General features: G+C 41.0%; 1 protein-coding gene across 4 annotated transcripts in view; it reads left to right on the forward strand.

Annotated features, from left to right (window-relative positions):
- The window catches only part of DNAJC13 (DnaJ heat shock protein family (Hsp40) member C13), a 232,834-nt gene that overhangs the window by 173,380 nt on the left and 36,462 nt on the right, over window positions 1-22,992 (forward strand). For all 4 annotated transcript variants that reach the window (XR_015875677.1, XM_088462805.1, XM_088462806.1 and 1 more), the window contains 9 exons: window positions 2,673-2,751; window positions 4,936-5,071; window positions 8,096-8,277; window positions 13,237-13,311; window positions 14,819-14,938; window positions 15,727-15,906; window positions 16,554-16,721; window positions 17,099-17,212; window positions 19,025-19,141. Coding sequence is in view for 3 of the 4 variants with exons in the window: in XM_088462805.1 (XP_088318931.1) it covers window positions 2,673-2,751; window positions 4,936-5,071; window positions 8,096-8,277; window positions 13,237-13,311; window positions 14,819-14,938; window positions 15,727-15,906; window positions 16,554-16,721; window positions 17,099-17,212; window positions 19,025-19,141 (1,171 nt within the window). In the remaining variant the exon portion in view is untranslated. The remainder of the gene's footprint in view (window positions 1-2,672; window positions 2,752-4,935; window positions 5,072-8,095; window positions 8,278-13,236; window positions 13,312-14,818; window positions 14,939-15,726; window positions 15,907-16,553; window positions 16,722-17,098; window positions 17,213-19,024; window positions 19,142-22,992) is intronic.

The following is a 22,992-nucleotide window of genomic DNA, read 5'->3' on the forward strand; positions in this document are numbered from 1 at the left end:
TTTGGACACTAGTTCTTCTGCGAGAGGATCTCATGGCCTCTCGACCCGTCTTTGAGACTCCACAGGGTTGTCTGTGAGCCGGGTATCTGCTGGCTTCTGCAGTGGATGCCTTGACTGTTCTGTGGAATTTTTCGGCTAGCGCATCGGTTTCTGCTGACCCTGCTTTTACCTACGGTTCTCCTGGCACGTAGAGCCTTCCCGAGTACGGGTAATCCTAGAAGCTCCAGGCTGGCTCCGCTGGTCATGGTGTGGTGACATTCTCAGACAGTCGTTTTGTCCTGGATATTCCACTTCGCCAAGACCTGCTGCAACACGGTACATTGTTTCTACACAGGGACCTTCCTTCGTTGCTTTCCCCGATCTGGCTTTGGTGACCAGGTGTTTGAAAGCTGACTGTTTTTCTCTCTTGGTGGACCGTACCGGGCGAGCCCAGACACCGTTTCCATATCGAGTCGGTGGATACATTAGAAGTTTTCACCTCTCACGTTCCTTGGCCTTCCTTCTGGGGGTTTTGGAGGCCTGTTGTCTACTTCATTTTGTGACTATACAGGCTTTGGCCCGGTCACTTTATTTCCGGCGGCATTTGGCATTTCTTCTGAAGGCCCAAACTCTTTTTACTAGGTGTGCTACTTATTCAGCCACCGTTTCATCCGCAGGAGTACCGTGGAATCTTGCTCTAGTCCTATCGGCTCTAACACAGACGGCATTGGAGTCAGTTCAACTGATCTTCAGTTAGTTGCTTCTGAGCTGGTCTTCCTTATGGCTATTGCCTTCAGTCGGCATGGTTTCATGTTTAGAGTTAGACCCTTACGCATTGGATCCGCTCGGTCATCACTCATGCCTCTTCTGTTACGGGGCGACCATCACCAGACTGGGTGTCAGTGCCTTCAGCCAGGGAGGCGGCTATCTTATGGGCAGCGCGACACGAGACCAGCAGCACAGATCCGTCATACAGTTATCTGGTCCCCGTCCGCACGTATGCTTATTTTTGCGTTTCAGGCTTTCTGCTTCCGGGCGGCACCCACTTTGGGCGTACAGTTCTCCTGTCAGGCAGCTTGAGCGTTCCCTCCCCTGGGGGTGGCTTTTGAACATCCCATGGTCCAGTGTTCCCCAGCCTTTCTGCAAGAGAAAATAGGATTTTTGGTCAATTTACCGTTGATTCTTTTTCTCTTAAGCAGGCTGGGGAACACTGCGTTCCCTCCATCACGCTCAGGCATGCGAGGTGTTTGGGTCTTGACCGGTCGTTTCCCTACTGGTTTGTTTGGTTGCTCTAACAGTTTCAAGGGATACCTGCTACTCCTCTCCGGACTCTCTTAAAGAACACTGGAATTGTGGGATTGCAGGGGGGAGGAGCTTAAGTTTTAAAGCTACAGTTTAATTTAAGTGCCAGCTCCAGTCCCAACCTACAATCCCCCCCATTGTCCAGTGTTCCCCAGCCTGCTTAAGAGAAAAGGATTCAACGGTAAATTGACCAAAAATCCTATTTTGATGTATTTATGTTGAACCACTTGCCTGACACTAACGCATGAGATGCGACTGCAACCAGAAGTGCTTTACCTCACCAGGTTACTTCACGTGTATCAGTGCCGCCCCTCTGCTTCCCACATTTTTAATGGAGGAAATCCTTTCATGTGCAGAATTGATCTCCTCCACCTGCTAAGGACCCCTTTTTTTTTTGCGATCTGTGACCGCCGACATTACTCCCTACATTGCGCCCCAGAATGCTGTGCGACTCCGGGGAACATGCACCTAAATTAAAAGTGTGAGGAGGGGAACATAATATGCTGATCTCTGTGTGTGTTAAGATCGGCTGCAGCTGGGGAGCCCCCCATGCCTCACGCTCCGCTGCTGCAAGATGAGGGTCCAGGGGATTTCTTAAAAAATTTAAATGAATGTACAGTGACCTATGGAGAGTGGAGGCCCATTGACACTGGGGGTGAGGGTGGGGTCTCTCCCCTGGGATCTATTACCATTTGGGGGGAGATAATGCTGGGGATCTTTTTCCATTTGGGGGGTTGGCTATTTCTGATGGGGTGGGGTGATTTTATAATGGGTGCCTATGGACACAGGGGGTTGCAAAACACCTCCTAGCTATGTTTAAATATAAAATAAATATATATATTTAAAAATACATTTCAAAGTTTATTAAATAAAAAAAAAGACAATTTCTGTCTGGTTTTGGAAAAAAAAAACGATTGTCAGTTAAGTGATTAAAGCTTGAATTGAATACTTTATACATCTATTTTAGTTTTAAACTATACTATAATATGCTAATATTAGTACGTTTAAAGATTATTACTTTGATAATTGTATTTCATTCTGCTGTGTAATTTTGAACTGTTGCATTAAAGGACGTGCAATAAACTAGTTCACATACTACTCATCTTAAGTCACTGTATTTTCTCCTTATCATACATACAAAGCATTGGCCCAGTAGCTTCTGTCTCCTTTGAAGAATAACTTCAATACGGTGCATGTGGATTCTGATCTTACACATTAAATAAAGCTGCATTACTTAACACAGCAAAACAGATTAAATATATTTTTTAAATGTGCAGGACAGCATTACTATTTTTCCGTTTATACAATGGTGTGAGCACACCGGAAAGGGATAAATGCCCTGAGTAGAATTTTGTTTCGTGAAACTAATCTTTCCTTTCTTTTTATTAAAGGCAAGAGGAGGGTAAGATAAGGAAAGCATACTTTAGACTTGCCCAGAAATTTCATCCAGACAAGAATCCAGAAGGACGGGTTTGTATTTATTGCATATTTTCGTATACAAAACGTTTATAATATCAACGTTTATTCCACCCTCAGACAATATTAGCGTGCCTGTTTCTATGTACAGTACATTCCTTTAACTGTTACTAAGTACATTCCTATTATATTAATTTTATCTACCTTAATTTTTTTTTGTGTTTTCTAATTGAGGTCTTTTTATCTATCAGGCAGAGTTGTCTAATGTTTTCCTTTGCACACGGCTCACATATGCTCTGCACTTTGTATACAAACCAATAATGTAAAGTATATGAAGGTGGCAATAACTTCTAGGGTTATTTTGGCACTGATTTTTTTTTTTGTCATACTAATGGTGCGTACACACTGGGCGATTAAAGTGGACGACTGAACGATAACGATATCGTTCAGTCGTCCACTTTATCGTTCATTTTTAACACAAAAACGATAACGACGACGCGCGTTCCCGCGGGTCGTTCGTCATCATCGTTCATCGGGTTAACATGCAGGCCAACCTGACGATGTCGTAAGGTTGCTGCATGTTATGGAATGGGGTAGAGAGCCCGGCGCTGAACGATATAGTTAATGATATCGTTCAGCGGGTGTGCTCAATGTCATGAACGACATTGAGCACACCCTGCCGGGGACACACTAGACAATATCGCTCAGGGAGCATATCGTCTAGTGGGTACGCACCATTACAGATGTGTCCTCGTACATCTAACCTCGAAATGTCACTCAGTGCGACTAGGCTGTCGTGAGTGAGCTGCCAGGTCCCGTGCAACTGTGCTAGCTTTGGGTGTCTTTCTTTTTTTTTTTTTTTTTTTACTGAAAATGTGTCTCAGTCGCAATGCAATTTGACTAGGACGCACCAGCAGACTGTGCTGAGTAATTTGATGTTCAACACTTGTATATCTGTGTGCATCTGAGTCTGTATATGAAGCACAACGGAACTTGGAATGAAAAAAGCTGCAGTCGCTACATTGTGGCACTGTGTATATAGATTCAGAGACTCAGTTGCACACAGATATACAAGTGTCACACATCAAATTAATCAGCACCGTTTGCTGGTGCGTCCTTGGCGCATCACATTGCGACTTAGATGCTTTTTTCAGCCGGCACTAGCAGAGTCTCACTGGACCTGGCGCACCAAGAGGGTCTTTTTGGTGCGATTGCAGCAAAGATGTGGAAGGACGCATCTGTATATGTTAAAGTGTTAAGGGCTATGGTAAGTATTAGTAATGAGTATTAGTAGTAAGTGCTTTTTTTTTAGTTTTGGATTTTGCTCAAATAAAAAGATTAACATCTTCAGATAAAAAGCTGTCACTCTGTTTTTCAGCCCTCAACATTTTTTAAGACACTCCTATGAAAAAAATGCTGCATAAATACTTTTCACCTGTTTTGTTGGGAATGGGATTGAAATGACAACGGCTGTGTAGCTGCCGGTTCTAATCCCGACAGGGCTAGTCCGACGCCTATGTTAAATCCCCTGCCGGGATTGTAGTGTCGGGATTAAGACCGGCGGCCGCAACTACATCCCGTTCTGTTGATATAGAAACACTGTATATGCAACCCCAGAGTTTTTTCTCTGGAAGAGTCTTGTACAGGAGTCTGTCACCTGCTTTTGCTACAGGTGCTTTGAGCTATAGAAAACAATAATCCGAAATTTAGTGATAGAACAGCTACCTATTGTTTTGCAGGGTATTAAAAAGTTACAAGCTATTAAGACTAAAGGGATAAAACCATTGACTATACAATAGCTTTACGATGAATATCCCAACAACTTTTAGACATTAGAGCAATAATATTTTTCTTACAAAGAGATAACTATAACACTTAAGAAAAACATATATATAAAAATATAATTGTTTTATATATAACTATCAACCATTAAACATCAATATGAATTTTCATAAATACTCATGTTGCAGTATTAGTATTTTAAGTGTTGAAATTAGCCACATATTCAATTTAACTGAGAACAGGTGTCTACATAATGTTTACATTACCTCAATAATCCATACATACAGATGGAGCAAGTTTTGTTTAGGATAAATGATGGAATTGGTGGCGCAACCTGTGACGTACTTGAAATCGCTCTTTACCTATAGACACTCAATGTGTGAATGCCACACACAACGTTTCAGTACATGTAAACCTTTAGTTTGTGTACCTTACTTTTTTTTTTTTTTTTTCCAGGATATGTTTGAAAAAGTTAACAAAGCCTATGAGTTCTTGTGTACAAAATCAGCCAAGATTGTGGATGGGCCAGATCCAGAGAATATCATCCTAATTCTGAAAACTCAGAGCATCCTTTTCAATCGACATAAGGAAGGTAACAGTGAATTATAATTTGTAATGTGGAAGTCGAGAGAAGCCATAAAATAGAAATAATTATGTGCTTTAGTGGGATTAAGAGGGCGCTCAGGAGGCTATTGTAGTTTCACCACCAGCACAGCACTATTGGTTTCCCTTTTCTAGTTGTTCTTGGTATTGTAAATTGTTTATATACACTGAAGTGCCAAAACTCATGGGATGTGTGGGTAGTATCGTTTAGGACCCCCTCTAGCCTGGCAAAGTGCAGCAACTCAACGTGGCATCAATTCCACAAGTGGACAGAAGACCCCTGGAGAGATTTTGACCCATGCCACCTGGATAGCTTCCTATAGCTCCCTAATATTTGTAGGTGCAGGATCTTGGGTGCAAATGGACCTCATTCATTAGTACGCTGTGCCCTCTCCTTCTGGGTTTCAGTTGAAAGATCAACAATAAAATGTACAACATTGAATAGGTTGACACCACATGGTCGACAGTCAATAGTTCGACAGGTATAAAAGGACGACATGGGAATGGCCAAAACATTTTTTTTTTATTTTTGTTAGGATTAGGCACTAGGAGAGACGGCTAGGCACCTACCCCAACGGTTAGGTTTAGGCATTAGAAGGGATGGTTAAAAAAAAAAAAAAAAAAGTGCCAACCAATTTTGTTTTGATCATTCCCATGTCGACCTTTTGTCCCTGTCGATATACATCCATATCGACATTTTGTGTGTCGACCATTTGCACTTGTCGACCTATTGACTTTGACCATTTGCCCCCCTTCCATGTCGTCATAAATGCCTTATGCTGGCCATACATCTACAGCCTTGATTCCCTGTTCTGTCAATTCGATCTGCGGACATTGACTGACAATCAGTTGGTGGATGAGGGAAAAGGGAAAAACAGCATGTTAAAAATCTCAGATTCGCCAGTCCCAATCATTTTTTAGTCGGGATCAAAGAATCGAGGATTTCCAACATGTTGGATTTCCCAGATTCCGCAACCCCAGCGTCGGCAGAATGGGGTATTGGGGCAATACATTGCAGATGTATGAGCCCCATTAGGCATTGTTTACATTTTGTTGCTGAGCAAACGTTTCCATGAGACTAATCTCATCATCATTTAAGGACAATGTATGAAAGCTAGCAGCTAGCTTTATTCATGGCGACATGTAAAACGTTAAACATATTATTAGTTATATACTCTTTGTTTAACGTGTCATTTTTTTAAATGTGATAGGTGAGCTTTAGAAATTACTCAGTTTGCATTATATACAAAGCTCTGTGATCTTGCCATTTTCCATTTAGCTACTAATAAAGGAGAGATGTCTGACATTTGGTACATTCTGTTTCTAGAAAATAACTTTAACCACATATGTTGAATGCAGTAGGCTGTATGGTGTAGATGGGATGTCATGCAAAACAAAGTGTGTTAAATGCCACCTGAACTGGATGTCTAATGCAATCACATTTGGTGTCATTGGAAACAATCAGTTGACCACAATACATTGTTGTGAATGTAAGTAATGGAGCATACATTATTCAAAAATGGTGCCACATTACAAGCGCTCCCACCCAATGCTACTGCTTAGTGATTGTCTATGATAATTGACATGCTTATACTAGTGTTAGAAAATGTATATAGTAAAAGCATGTCTTAGTGTTCCCGCTAGGCTTTATTTGCAGTGCACCGCGCCATGTCCAATTTAATGCTGTTAAAACGTGCCCTGCCCTAATTGGAGGTGCCCAGCTGAACTTCTCCTGCTGTTTCCAGCTGCCGCGCTCCCTCTCCTTGTTGAGCTCCAGCCGAACTCTGGACAAGGTGGAGGTGACCTCCGGAGTTAGCTGTGATTAGGTGCTGTAGATCTGGTGCCGCTTCATTGAGTATCTGAGACAGAAGGGCTGGGTTTGCCTCTTCTAGCCGAGGCAAACTCAGCCGGCTACAACACCAAAGTGGTAACTAGAGCAATGCTCCTGCCCTTTAAGGACATGAAACTGTCCTCACTGTGGCGGGAACTGCTTGTCTCCAGGATAGTGTGAGCGGGGGTATTCTCTGTTACAGCAGGTGGGGTGATGAAAGGAATCTTGTGGTGCAGACCTTGAATCCTCCTGGCTAGCCTGCTCTTCATTGCTTGGGCAGTTGTGATAGCTTCTGCCCGGGGTAAGGAGACCCCGCTGGCTTAGCATGTGGCAGTGGGTAGTTATCTGTTTTAGGCTTAATAACTTGCTTGCTGGCATATTAGGAAAGATCTTTGTGGCATAACATTTGTTAAAGGCACTTCTAAGCGGCATATTATGTAGCACAATAATTCATTTATAAAATCCAAATGTAAATAAAACTTCTAAAATTAATATAAAAGTTATTGCTTGTAACTTCAATCAGATTTTCCTTTACATAAAATGTAGCTGTGGAAAACATGTGCTTAATTGACTTCGCATAGCATTTATGGGAAAACCACAGATATTAATTATTAATAACCGTAATTAATAAATAAGTACCCAAAGAAAAATGTATGGAAAAGTTTGCATAGTTCATATAATGCGAGAACTGTAAATTTCAGCTTTAGCGACAAGATGCGTCATGTCCAAAATTTGCCCTTCAAAATTAAAATGTGCCTTCCTCTGTGATGCGCACCTTGCCCCAAAAAATCCTATAGTGAACACTATTATTCTCTCTGACAGTGTATAAGGGGTCTTTTGAATGCAATCCCATGCACGCAGTGTTTATGCATGGATGTTTGTGTGGGTTTTGTTGTACATTGAGAATATTAGTATTTTCACTGCTTGCTGTATGCAGGCAAATAGAGTGTATGCACCAGAATCCTAAGACTAAAATATGTGTTCTCATTGTACTCATGTGCCATTAGCCATAGGAAGTAACCATAACTGTCTGCTACTTCATGTACTGAAATTCAGTACTCGAAGTAGCAGTTTTCAAATGAAGCACAAAATGGAAATAATAAGAATATTTGCTTTAGTTATTATACAGAAGGTGAAAATGGATCTGACTATTTATATTTTCATGGTTATTTTTTATAATAGATCTCCAGCCTTACAAGTATGCTGGCTATCCAATGCTCATCAGAACCATCACGATTGAGACCTCGGATAATCAGCTGTTCTCAAAGGTTTCTCTCTTGCCGGCTGCCACCGAGTTGGCGTTTCACACCGTAAATTGTTCCGCACTTAATGCAGAGGAGCTCAGGAGGGAAAATGGCATTGAGGTACCAGATCATATATCAGTACTGTATATAACTACCCCATTATTTTCTATAATAGAAACCTCTTCTATACGAATGTGTAATAATGTTTTACTTTAAAATATCAATAAATAGAGTTAGATCTTGTTGAAAATTTATTTTTTATGACAGTAATGTAGGTTATTTACTTATAGTTTTTTTTTTTTTTTTTTTTTAAACAATAATTTTTATTGAATTTTCAATTTTGTTTTTGTAAAGACATAAAAAATAAAAAGGGAGGATACAGAAAAAAGAGAAAAGGGAAAAATATAACAAGGGGGGAAATACAGGCAATTGTCAATCAAAATATCACATATAACTAAAAATCAAAACAAAGTCAGTGGATGATCTACATAGACAGTAGAAAAAAAAAAACACTCCAGAACTACCATTATACTAACCAAAATATAGAATACATCCAAACTATAATATATCAATGTGTGGTTATTGAAAGACATGAGTTCGTCATTATAAATTCCTGCCAGCTGGACCACTTAATCATTGGTGAGTTAGCAGAAGAAGAGTAAGAGCAATTTAAAGTTTCCATCCGAAAACTATAATTTATTTTGGACTTTATCAAAGGTAGTGGGGGAGGTTTATCCTGCTTCCAGAACTGGGCAATAGCTGCCTTGGTAGCAGTAAATACGCGGCTAATAAAATATCTATGGTGGGGTAGGAACATCATCCTGAAAAAAATGTAAAAGAGCAGTAGAGAGGGTCAGAGATAACCGCATACCCGTGACCTTCAGGATCAAATCTTCCACCTCCAACCAAAGGGGGCGTATAGTAGAACAATTCCAGAAAATGTGGAATATCTCGCCTATTTGGCCACATGCATGCCAACACAAATTGGATTGAGCAGGCCAAATTTTGTGTAATCTATCGGGGGTCAAATAAATGCGGTAGAACAATTTCACATACATTTCAATATGCGAAATACATCTAGACATTTTAAATACAGAAAATAAAAGGGTAGCCCATTCATGTGAGTCCAGATATATATTTAGGTGATATTCCCATTTAATAATGGCCGGTATCTTGTCCTGCTCTTCCGCTGTGAGTAGAAGAGATTACCAAAAAGATATACCTCCTTTGCGTGAAATTGAAGATATGCGTGAAAATACATGGGGAGGAATCATCTTCGACGAGCCTGCTAAATGCGGAAAGGACTGTATCCAATGTCTAACTTGAAGAAATTTGTAGAAATCTTTAGAGGGAATGGAAGTTAACCTGTAATTGGGCGAAGGAAAGAAGATTATTATTCAGAAAGAAGTCTCAGAGAGTACAGATACCATTGAGGTACCAGGAAAGCAGGTTTAAATTTGGGATTAAAAATGATAAACCATGGATAGAGAGGTGGAGAGAAGGCAGGTTAAATTGTACAAGGAGAGACAGGCTATCCCACGCTTTGAGAGAAGCTATTGTTGCCCTGGACATAGATTTGAAAGAGACTCTAAAATTGGTTGGAATCCAGAGTAAATCACAAAGGGGGAATTTGCCTAACATATCACTCTCTAGCCTGACCCAGGGTTTAGGGTTAAGAACATTCGACCAATCACTGAGCTGGTCAATCAAGCATGCCGTTTGATAAAGTGCTAGATTGGGGTATGCCAAGCCCCCAGATGATCTGGACATCATTAAGTATTTCTTAGCGAGTCTGGCTCTCTTATTATTCCAGATATATTTGTTTAGCACCGCGTAAAATCTATTTAACAATGAAGAAGGGAGGGTCCTAGGTATTGACCTAAATAAGTACATAAGTTTAGGGAGAATGGTCATCTTGACGGCCGCCATTCTGCCCATCCAGGAGACCTCATGGTTCATCCAATCTTTTGTGAAGGCAATAAATTGGTTTAAAAGGGGGTCATAATTAAATTCAAGAAGCTTGTCTTCATTAGCCGTCAAAGAAATACCCAAATAACGGAGAGACAGTGGTTGCCTGTTATAATTATATTGGGATTTAAGGGAATACAGAAGCTGGGGTGGGACATTTAGTGCTAAAACTTCCGTTTTGGATGTGTTTAATTTATAATATGAGGCCGCAGAATAATCATAAAGTAATTGTTGTAAAATTGGGAGAGAAGTTTCTGGGCGCGTAACAAACAAAAGGACGTCGTCCGCAAACAGGCAAATTTTATGTTGAGACCTATTTATAGAGGGACCATGAAGAAGAGGGTTGGTACGGATGTGTTCTGCTAAAGGTTCTATAGCTAATATGAAAATTAAAGGGGATAGGGGGCAACCCTGTCTGGTGCCATTACTTATAGGGAACAAAGATGACAAGAAGCCGTTACAGTACACTCGCGCCCCAGGTGAACTATACAATGCAAGAATAGCGTCTAGAAACCGACCTGAAATAACAATTTTGGATAGTGCAGCCTTCATATAGCCCCAATGTAGCCTATCAAAGGCTTTTTCGGCATCTAATGAAAGCGCCAGGAGTGGGTCCGCTACTCGTGTAAAATGCTCAATAATATTCAAAGCTCTTCGTGTATTGTCTGGAGCTTGACGACCCAAAACAAAGCCCACCTTAACCCGAAACCGACCTGAAAAACCAAATTTGGATAGTGCAGCCTTCATATAGCCCCAATGTAGCCTATCAAAGGCTTTTTCGGCATCTAATGAAAGCGCCAGGAGTGGGTCCGCTACTCGTGTAAAATGCTCAATAATATTCAAAGCTCTTCGTGTATTGTCTGGAGCTTGACGACCCAAAACAAAGCCCACCTGATCCGAAACCGACCTGAAAAACCATTTTTGGATAGTGCAGCCTTCATATAGCCCCAATGTAGCCTATCAAAGGCTTTTTCGGCATCTAATGAAAGCGCCAGGAGTGGGTCCGCTACTCGTGTAGAATGCTCAATAATATTCAAAGCTCTTCGTGTATTGTCTGGAGCTTGGCGACCCAAAACAAAGCCCACCTGATCCGGGTTGATTAAGTCTGGGAGCAGCGGATTTAATCTATTGGCGACTAATTTTGCATATAATTTAATGTCGGTATTTAGTAGGGCTATGGGTCTATAATTTTGCGGATAAGTGGGGTCCTTGCCTGGTTTGAGAATGGTAATGATACGTGCCTCAAGCATATCAGGGGTAAATGAGCCGGAGTTGGTTCCCTCTTCGAAGACCTGCATCAGTGCTGGGATAAGATCTACGTGAAACTCCTTATAAAAATTGTTAGAGAAGCCATCAGGACCAGGAGCTTTATCACGTTTCAAGGACTTGACGTCATCCCTCACCTCCCCCTCCGTCCAGGGAGTATTTAGAAAGTCTAAAGAGTGATCAGCAAGTGAGGGCAGTGAAAGGTTCGAAAGGAAAGCTGAGATAGTCTCTGATGTCGGTTGAACTGTGTTTACCTAATTTTTCAAATTATAGAGACAAGAATAGTATTCTGCAAAAATATTAGAAATATCTAATGGATTGGTCAGTTTGGCTCCTGAGAAATTATACAAGGCCTGGACTGAGGCGCAAGCCACTTTTCCCTTCAGTTTTCGGGCTAGAAGGCGAGATGCCCTATTACCATCAACGTAAACTTTTTGGTTCATCCTGTCAATAGTGGATTTAATCTTTTTCAAAGTATAGACTTCTAGTTCGTCTCTAACTTTTAAAATTTCTTGTAAAAGAGTGGAATTGGAGGGGTCAGATTTATGTTGAACTTCTAGGGCTCGAAGTCTATCCTCCAAAAGTTAAAGGGTGTAGTATCTGCAGGATTATTATGCTGGAGCTATTCTGAAAGAGCAGACTGGACTGCCTGTTTTGCCTCTAGAGAGGTTAGAAGGAAATTATTAAATCTCCACTTTCCGTTGAGAGGAATAGACCCATCACAGTCCCACCGGAGCGTCAAGGGTTATGGTCAGACCATGTAACAGGGAGAATGTTTGAACCCCTAACTTGTTGTAGTGACCATTTATCCATAATGGCGAGTCAATCCTGGAATACGATCCATGTACACGGGAGAGAAAGGTGTAATCACGGGTCGTAGGGTGCATAGCCCGCCAAACATCACATAGACCATACTCCAGGAATAACCGACTAAAAAACCCCGAGGCCCCAGGAGGACCAGCAGAAGAACCACCACCCGCAACACTAGATTTATCCATGAGAGGATCCGGAACCAGATTAAAGTAACCGAGCAAAATTAACTGGCCTGAACATACTTTATGGGTAACTCTAAAAAACTTCCTAATAAAATACATTTGACCAGTATTCGGGGCATAAATTGATGCTATTGTTACAATTTTCCCCTCTAACTCCCCTATCAGAACAAGATATCTGCCCAAAGGGTCAGCTACTTGGGATTTTAACACAAAGTTACAGTTGCGATGAAAAAGGATTGTCACTCCACCTCTCTTGGTGGGACCAGAGGCAAAATAACCAGACGGGTAGTAAGGGTCGGAAAAGGTTGGAGAGGCATCTTTGGCAAAATGGGTTTCTTGAATCGCTATAATATCCATTTTGTGAGTTCTAAAATAGCGAAGGGCAATTCTGCGTTTCTGAGGGGACTTTAAACCCTTAACATTAATAGACATGAAATTCACCAACTTGGCAAATCTACAACGATGTGAATATCAATCAAAAACATCCTATATATACTGAGTCGATCAGCACTGACAAAGAAAAATATAATGAAAATAAACAGCACATAGCCTGCAAACAGGATAAGGGAAGGGAAAGGACACATAGGAAGGGAAAAGAGGTATAAAGGAACATAAACAAAAATGACTCCACGGCGGGAGTCAAAGGGGCCACGAAACAAAGTGTCGAGAATAGTAGAACAATGGGGGTAGTGACATTGTTCCCACCACCCGGGAACTACTTATAGTTTTTTAATAGTAATGGTAAACCTAGGTCATACTCTTATTAATGTAATTTTTTCATTTGCTGCTTTATATATTTGCTTGTTACCTCTCTGTTAAGTTCCATTATTGTCTCTGTACTTTATTTCAGGTTCTACAAGAAGCTTTCTCTCGCTGTGTTTCAGTGTTAACTGGATCAAGTAAACCAGATGATATGCCTGTACAGGTAAAGGGCATTGTGACTGCACTAAAATGATTATGTGGCATAAAAGAATAACATATATACATTGTTACAATAATACACATTGGAACTATATAGTGGTCTGAGAATACTTTTTTCTCATTTGTTTGAAGACATGCTGTGGATAACAGGCTTCCAGTAGTACTGATTTCTAGAGATGAGCGGGTTCGGATTTACTCGGATCTCAAAACGGCATTTTATTGGCTATCGGCTATCACGTGTTTTGGATAGCCAATAAAATAATTCCGAACTTGCGTTAAAATGGCGATAAGAACCGAGTAAATCCGAACCTGCACATCTCTACTGATTTTCAGTAGATACATTCAGTTTATTAGTATTGAACCACATCACAGTAACCTTTTTATTAGAATATTTTTTTTTCAAATATATCTAATTCGATTCAGACTTCCATGAATGTTACTCAACTGATCATGGAACCAAATCAGCTAATGCTTGTGTCCTTCACCCTATGACTTCAAACAACAAAACTGCTCAATCTGTAGCTTCTCCCTCTAAAGATGCATACACACGTAACTATTTTGTAACCGACGATTTTCTGTCAGATTATCTGTCAGATTTTCCCTTGAAAAAGTGACCGATTTTTTGAAGTGTAATGAACGATTTTTACAACGATGAACGAAAAATGTTCCTTCCTCTAATGAAAATCGTTATGTTGGACAGTCTGAAATGGACGATGAACTACAAACTCAGAAACTGAAGGATTTTTTTAACGATAACGACGTCGATAACGACAAATCATTAAAAAAATCGTTACGTGTGTATGCACCTTAACTTATTACTCAAGTGCACTTTTTCAACAGAATACAGCTGTAATATAATTGGAAAGATTCAGATTTATTTTAACACTAAAGTATATGTAATTTCTAGGGGTTTTACCCTAAACAAATGGTCTCTTAAATAAATAGAAAATATGAATTTTATATTGAAGTGCTTCTAATAGAATTCACAAATATATCTACCAAAGTTCACATTGTTGACCATGATCTATAATGTTGATATTATGAATGTCAACACTCCTATTTGTAGCCCTAACCATAATTTCAAGTGTCGACATTCTGACTGTTGGTATTCATAATGTCAACATGTTTACATTATGTCAGTGTTGACATTGTGAATGTTGGCATTCAGACCATGTCACATTATGGTGTTGATGTACTCACTGCATCTTGCTTGATATAAAATGCAGGTTGTGTTAGTGTAAAATCAGGGGATTACCATAAAAAAAAAAGTGTTCATTTCTGGGAACATAAAGTGGGCGTTAGACTGTATATTTATGTGCAGCAAGAAGAGAAACTGCATATGAAACAGTGCACATTTTTGTAAATTGGTTATTTTTTAGCTCTAATAAAATCCTAAAACCATTTCCTTCTACATCTGTGATTATTTTTTAGCAATTGTTATATACGCACAGTATAAACCAACTTGCATATTTAGCTTTAGTGGTCTTTTAAAATAATCCTTGTATCTTCAGGTGTGTGGACACATATGCAAGTGTTACAGTGTTGCTGCTCAGTTTGAAGAATGCAGAGAGAAGATTATAGAGATGCCAAACATCATTAAAGACCTCTGCAGAGTGCTGTATTATGGCAAGGTAGTACTTTAATCCTTATTATCCTAGATATGTATATTTATATGTGCATGTAAATGGTAAAATTAGAGCATGCCATCTGTTTTGTGAGGAATGTCATAATTGGGAAACAGATGACTTTAGCCCTGCTCATTAAAAGATCTATAAACTTTTATTGTTTCTTATTACTTAGAATTATGTAATTTCCACCAACCTTACATGTTCATCATTTGGAGTGCTGCAGGGCTTCCTGTAGTTATCTTTGTATGTTTCCCTAGCAACACAACTATCTTTGAATGTTTCCCTAGCAACACCAACAATTTTCTGGTTGATCCTGGCAGACTCTGAAATTATGGGTTTTCATAATCATACTGTGTGTCTTCACCCAAACTTGTGTTTTATCCATGTCACATTTACATGATCTATGAGTGCTCTTTTACTCAGAGCCTTTTTCTGCTACCCGCTTTTCATCTGAAACAAAGTGTAAGGAGATTTGAAAGATAAGTCAAATAGTCTTTATCCAGACAAATCTTAAGGATACTACATTGCTAGCATATTAATTCTTGTCAAATGATTGTTACCTTATCTATCATTCTGAAGTGATTGGTGATCTACAGGTTTTATTGTTAATAAACAGTTTGTGTTTGGTATTATAGCTGTCTTTTTTTTTTTATTGCAGTTTTATTTATTCTGTAATTCGCATTTATGTTTATTGCAAAACAAAGTGCATAATTCATTGTAATCTCTTATGTTAGATTTATCACTAATCATATCATCTAAACACCAGAAAATATGTTCCGTCTTGTTCACAGAAGGTGCAGAGATTGGCTGCACTAGCGGTGGAATGCGTCAGCTCCTTTGCAGTGGATTTCTTCCTGCAAACACACTTATTTCATGCAGGGATTTTGTGGCACTTACTTATTTATCCTTTTAACTATGACTTTACATTGGAGGAAAGTGGTATACAGAAAAATGAGGACACAAATCAACAGGTATGTGCAACATGCTCTCTATAGTGTGGTTTTCTTCCCACTTCAACCAAGCTGCCTATATTACACTATGTTAAGGAATGAAGGCAATTCCTATCGCTTGGACATAATCTGATCAGTTACCATTTCATTTTGAATTGCAAATAGCAGAAAGTTATCTTTTGAAGCAACATTGTAATAAAGATGCATTTTGTCCTAAGTTTAATATTTTACTAACCTGTTCCTTATTCTCCCCGGAGCCATAAGGGCTGCATCATAGACCCCTTTTTCCTGAGGCTTAGTGCTTCCTCATAGCAGTGGCTGAAAATCAGAGCTATGAGGTGCTGCAGAAAGGGAAGTGTGACCTGTAATGACCATTTAGAAGGCATGGAAGTATGATACCATTACCACCTAATCGTGCAGCACATTTCCATTCAGCAAATTAAAATGAATGTAGTGGTTGGGTGAGTGAGAGGAAGAATCACCCTTATTGTGTATTCTGATTGGTCCTTCAGCTCACTCACTAATAAAAATATTTTAACCTCTCAGAAGATACATTTTCTTAATGACTTCATACACTCTGTGCAAGTAATTTTACATGACATTATATTTTCTTTACCTGTAATGTATTCCCATACATTGATTTACAGAATGTTTCTCTATATCAACAGGAAGTTGCCAATAGTCTTGCCAAACTCAGTCTTCTTGCACTCAGCCGGCTAGGCGGGTACTTAATGGGAGAGCTGGAAACACCTGAAAATCCAACAATACGAAAAAGCTTAGCCGGGATGCTCAATCCTTACATTGCTAGGAAACTTTCAGTTTCCTCGCCTACAGAGGTATTGTACTGTGTGTCTGATGAATGTCTGCAGTTTACTTAGTTTATTTCTAATATATGTCTTCTCTAAGGAACTTTGATACGTCCATGGTTTTATCACATTTCTAGATCAAGCGATAGGACCTGGTAGCAGTACACTGTACTTTAGCCAAGTTTTCTCTTTCATCCACTGGGGGACACTGGAGTGCATGGGGCTATTAGGACTGAAGTATCATTATTTTTACTTGTTTTCTGTCTTAACTTAATACCTAATTAAGCCCTGAAATGTATATGGTACATCACTGAGAAGTCCAAAGATATAAATTCATATAAGGACTTGATCCTAGGACATGACCTATCCTGATCAAGTTACTATATTTGCGTTTATTTCCTCCCCAGATCCTCAAGATGTTGAACAGTAATACAGAAAGCCCCTATCTGATTTGGAACAATGGAACAAGAGCTGAGCTTTTGGAATTTCTTGAATCTGAACAAGAGAGCATGACAAAACGCGTAAGGAATACAGCATCTGTACAAATCCACACAAACAGTAAGACAAGCATGCAGAATAGCCCTAGTCCATTCTGAGTTATTTGTGAAATTAGATTTTTAACTTAAGGAGTAGATGCAGTGTTCACAAATACGCGCTATAGCGCATATTTTACCCGATATCGGGCACTGGGGACCCACTTTTTTAAAGTAGCTGGGTCCCCGGGTACGCGCTGTGTTGTGGCCAATCCCTGACAGCTGGCTGCAGCACAGCGCGTCCCCCTGCAGAGACAGACATAACGCTGTCTGTTAGAGCAGCCAATGAGAGTCAGATAGACTCTCATTGGCTGCTGCTGTGGAAAGCCTTGCTGGGATCAAGTGTCTGATCCCAGCATCGGCACAGCATCCGCGCCCGGTAAGCCACCACGGCGGGTACCTGGTGAAGGGACCCCTGGTCCCTGGCGGCCGCGCAAGAGGCCAGAAGACGGCGTGATCAATAAGGAAGAGGCGGTGCCGCTGGCCAGGACGGGCCAGCGGCAGAAGACTGAAGCTGAGGACCGAAGAGGACTGCGGGGGAGGAAAGCAAAAGAGCTATCGAAGCTCCCCCCCGCAGCCTCTTCCACCGTGCGGGTAGGCGGCCTTGGGCCACCGTTATTTACCCCTCCCTAGACCACCAGGGTTGTCGGGCACTAGGCCCGTGGGATAAATTCAGGCAATAGGCCTGTGGGTCTATAGGCGGGCACAAGCCCGGGCAACATAGGGGGCATTAGGCCCAATTGAAGGTATATGCCCCCCAAATAGGTGTGAGACTTGGGCATTAGGCCCAGGTCACTAGCGGGCCCACCTATTTGCCCTTTAGTGGACTGGGCCTAATGCCCAGGTCACTCACACCTATTGGAGCAGATACCTTCATTGGACTGCATAGGTGGTTGAAGGCATACGGGGGGCAATGCACCGGGGGACCTGCTGCTGGGGGCAATGCACCGGGGGACCTGCTGCTGGGGGCAATGCACCGGGGGACCTGCTGCTGGGGGCAATGCACAGGGGGACTGCTACTGGGGGCAATACACAGGGGGGCTACTACTGGGGGCAAAGCATAGGGGGACTACAGGGCATTAATGTGCGGCATCATTTTGTATGGGGTATTACTGTATGGCATAATGTGTAAAGGCTGGGCTTTGCTGTGGCATAATGTGTAAAGGGCATTAATGTGCGAAATAATGTGTAAAGACTGGGCATTTATACTTTGATAAATATGCCTATTACCTCAAGTGGCTAACCATAATATCGCTTTAAAACGGGACACGTGAATTAATTACAAAGGTTCTGTGACTGGCTGACTTCATGCCTGTATTTCACTTGGTTTTAATGAGCCACATAACCTGTGTAATCCATGAGTGCCCCAGTTTAAAGTGATGATATGGTAAGCCTACGTATTCACTATGGGTTTTGTGAACAGACAAGTCCTATTACCTGAAAGATCATGGAGGAATTAAAACATGCATATAAGGGGCTTGTGGGGATATCTGATGCTGTTGGGGGTATCAGATCTGCATTTTAGGGGCATGTGGGGAGGTCTGAGGCATATGGGGAGTTCTAAAGCATAAATTATGATGGGACCCACAAATGGTCAGGTAGGACCCCATTTTTTTAAAGTGGTGGGTCCCTGGGACCCACAAGTTTTGTCGCTCACCGCGATCACTGAGATGTGTAAGTGATGAACTTGCTGCTTCCATGCTGGAATATTCAGAATGACCCGCAAGTTTGAGATCATCATTTAGTGTATGCGAGCATCCAGGTATATTTCTTATATCTCTTTAATAACCTTTCTCACAGGGAGAATGTGATAAAAGTTACGGGGCCGACTTTGTGTTCAGTGATCACGCCAAGGAACTTATTGTGGGGGAGATCTTTGTACGGGTGTACAATGAGCAGCCCACCTTCCAGCTTGAGGTGAGTACCCATTTATAAAGGGGAACTACCAGTACAAGTATAAAATGGGTATCAAGAGTCCTGACAAGAGTTCTACGGCTGAAATATATATATATATATATATATATATATATATATATGTCTAGATATATAGTATGTATTAACTCTTTTATCTGCTATGGACATATTTATTTTAATATATGTAAACTACTATTGCAGAAGTCCAGAAACAGAGTAAAAACTTGTGCCAACAAGTATATTCCAATCTGTCTTTCTGTTCTGTTATTTGAAAAGATAATTTAGGAGAGATGGAAGCTCACAGAGATCACTTACCTTTATAGTCACTGGTGCATGACATCCGAGGGCTTTAACAAGAGGATAATAGGACATATAGAATAAAACATGCTCTGTTTAAAAAACCCAAATAGGCAAAAAGGCAATGGAATTGATTTATACAGTATGTGCATCAGGAAATAAATAAACTTATTCAAAGAATGGAGCAGATAGTATTGACAGTATTTGGTTAACTCTAGAAACTCGTGAGAGAGAGGTTTTTTGAATGAGAATGGGTTATAGACCACCAAGACAAGATGAGCAATTGGATTAAGTATTAACAAATAAAATAACACTGTTGTAAGTAGAAGTTGATGTGATAACTACGGGAGATTTTAATATGTCTAATGTTGACTATAAGCTCTCAAATGCTATATCAGCCAACTGTTATGATATTGTGGATTGCATGCATTGGGGAATCTCTAGAGCTGTGGTTCTCAAACTCGGTCCTCAGGAATCCAAACAGTTCACGTTTTCCAGGTCACCCAGCAGGTGCACAAGTGTATTCATCACTCACTAAAGCATTTTAAAAGATCCACAGGTGAAGATATTGATTTTCACTTGTGATTCTGTGAGGTGACCTGGAAAGATGCACTGTTTGGGGTCCTGAGGAATGAGTTTAAGAACCTGTGCTCTAGAGCAATTGGGGAACCAACACGCAAGCAATCCCTTTACTTAGCTCAAATGGAAACTTAGTATCACATTTATTTAAAGAAGAGAAAAATGAGGAATAATGACCATCGGTCAGTGTGGTTATACACAGGCTGCAGTAACACAGAACTGCACCAAAACAAAGGTTTTGGATGATGAGTACCACATGGCTCAGTCTTGAGGCCTGTTTTGTGGAATATATCAATAAGTGATGTGATCTCTATGAAGAAAAGTATGCCTTTTTACATTATAATACACAGATTTGTAAGAAGGATGATCAGAAAAGGCTTCCAAGATTTAAACATGTACAGTCTAGAGAAAAGACAGAGTGTTATTATAGAAGCATTGAAATACAATAGTCTAGGAAGACAGTACTTTAAAAAAATACAATCATTTCTACAACAGAGGAAACACCCTTTGAAAATAGAGAACTGACAGGTAACATGAGGAAAAACTTATGTTGCAGAAAGAAACAACTCCCACTGCACCAAACACTTACCTTAGGCCCCTCTAATTTATCAAATTCTCTGTTATTACTGTTTCTCTCTATGTGTGCCTCTTACCTTATTAATGCATAAACGAGGTTAATGAAGGCAGGTGAAAGCAGTTTCCAAAGGCCAACAAGTGGTCGTCATGTACCTTCAAATGCACTAGGCAGTAGGTCCAATTGTGTAAATTAAAAAGCAGTACATACTTACGTCCCTTACCTATGGCAAAGCTCAAACCACCCATACAATTTACATATTCCAAAAAGCAGCTATAGTAAGATAATGAAATAAAATGTGGACTGTTCATACAAGTGAATTACAATATTTTTAGTGCAAAACTGCACTGCACATTTTACTGTATGAAAACAAGCTTATCTTTGTTACCACTATAATAAAGGTAAGATTTTTTTTTTAGTGCTGTATGCATAATTAACCTGGACAATACAAATGATTGCCTACGGTGCTCTACTAAAAGTTGGTGGTAAACCTGTATGTTAGTAGCTACATAATATTTCAGCAGACATTACTGATTATATATGTGCATCTTCCTGTATTGGAGACAATTAACAATAATGAAAGCAGTCTTTCTGGTTTTTGGTATGAAGATGGATTAAAATTTCCTATATAAAAGTAAAAATCCTTTTAAAAAATGTACATTTCAGTTTAATACACTGGAGATATTGTATACATGTGGATTAAGACATGATAATTAATGAAGCAGATGGAAAATTAAAACTACGGCATATTTGAATAACCAATACCAGTCTGTAACTGTGTGTTCTTCTTCAGGGTCCCTAGGACTCCACAGGGAGACAATGGGGTGTAGGTGGGACTTGGAGGACCCTGGAAACCAACAGCAAAGCTTTTCAATCCCAGGATGCTCCAGTACTTCCCTCTATACCCCGCCCACAGCCTGAGGGCAATTCAGTTTCGTTGGTGTCCGGCAGGAGTGGAACACCGTTTTAACAGGGGGCTGCTATTAAGCAGCCAAGCTTGTTTTTATGATTTAATTTTAGTTTTATTCTACTAATGAGCAGCAGCACAAGACAGTCCTTGGGACGTCTGCACTGTTGCTCCATCACCCCTCCGCGGCGCCTTCACACCAGCCCTCGGCTAGGTACTCTTGACGGCGCTCTGTAGGGGGCCTAGCTAGTGAGGCTCCCCGGACCCCAGACTGCAGCCGGGATTCAAGGGGACAGGTAAGACTGGGACCTGCGTATATGCGCAGTCGTACCTCCGGTCTTAGGAGACAGACTGGAGGCGCTGATGTGGACATCGGTTCGTCTAGGACTCCACTAGTCCACTAGGGCATTACATGCACTGGCGCAGGGCATATGTAAGGCCAGGGGACCCGGTGGTTAAAGTCAGCATAGTGGAGAATGCGCTCTCCCTGCGGCCCCTTCCCCAGCTCAGGGCGCCATTCCACTGCGGTCTTGCTGCTCTTCTCTCACCCTCCGTCCCCTCTGAGACTCACAGCAGCCATATTCTGCATTCAGGTCTCTGGGAACGCTGGGCCAGTCTCCCTGTATACCTCTCCCAAGGGCCAGGTTATACAGCGCTATAGCCTACCAGCCACTGCAGTCTGTGTTGATGCAAGTGCCCACTGCAGTTATATTGCATATTCTGCATTGTATGTGACTTATGCTAGCGCTGCTGTCTGTTTTCTTTTTCATATGACTGTCAGCTTATACCTTTTCCTTTCTTCTACTATAACCCTGGAATACTAAAGGTATCCGGGGGTTCATTGTACCTCACATCTCCATATATTTGTGCGGGCTAATTCATACTATATATCGCTGTTGCGCACTACACTGTGCTATATTACACATACAGCTGTGCCAGATTGTGTGTTACATTATTCTTGCAGCTATGTCTGGCAGAGGCAAGACTGACAAGCAGCCTGCTCCTCCCACTCTGGTATCTTGTAATTCCTGCTCAGCAGGCTTGACTTCAGAGGACCTCATTCAGGATGGTCTTTGTACATCGTGTTATACTGCCCCGGGCCCATCAGCCCCGATGTCCTCTCCTCAGGACCTACCCTGGGCTACTTTTTCACAGGTGCTGGCAAAAATTGCGGACCATTTAACGGTCCCTGTGGTAGCTCCCCCTATGGGATGGCCACAGCAGGTACTCCCTGCAAATTCTTTGCCTCCCCCATGGTTAGACAAACTTTCTACCAAAGTGCAGTGTATGGCGGATACCTCTACAGCCTTTCACAAATGCTGCAAAAAGAGAGACCCTTACCTAGTAAACCTTTTAAGCATGCTGTGTTATCTTCCCAGTCCACCCAGCTATTAGATTCTGAGTGATCACCTGGGGAGGCAGAAGATGCAGACCTTTCTCACTCTGACTCCCCTTCGGGAGACGAGCAGACCTCCTCTAAATTGAATATACCTGCAC

This window comes from Taudactylus pleione, unplaced genomic scaffold (genome assembly GCF_031769625.1).
Source record: "Taudactylus pleione unplaced genomic scaffold, aTauple2 ptg000053l, whole genome shotgun sequence".
In the NCBI taxonomy this organism is placed as follows: domain Eukaryota; kingdom Metazoa; phylum Chordata; class Amphibia; order Anura; family Myobatrachidae; genus Taudactylus; species Taudactylus pleione.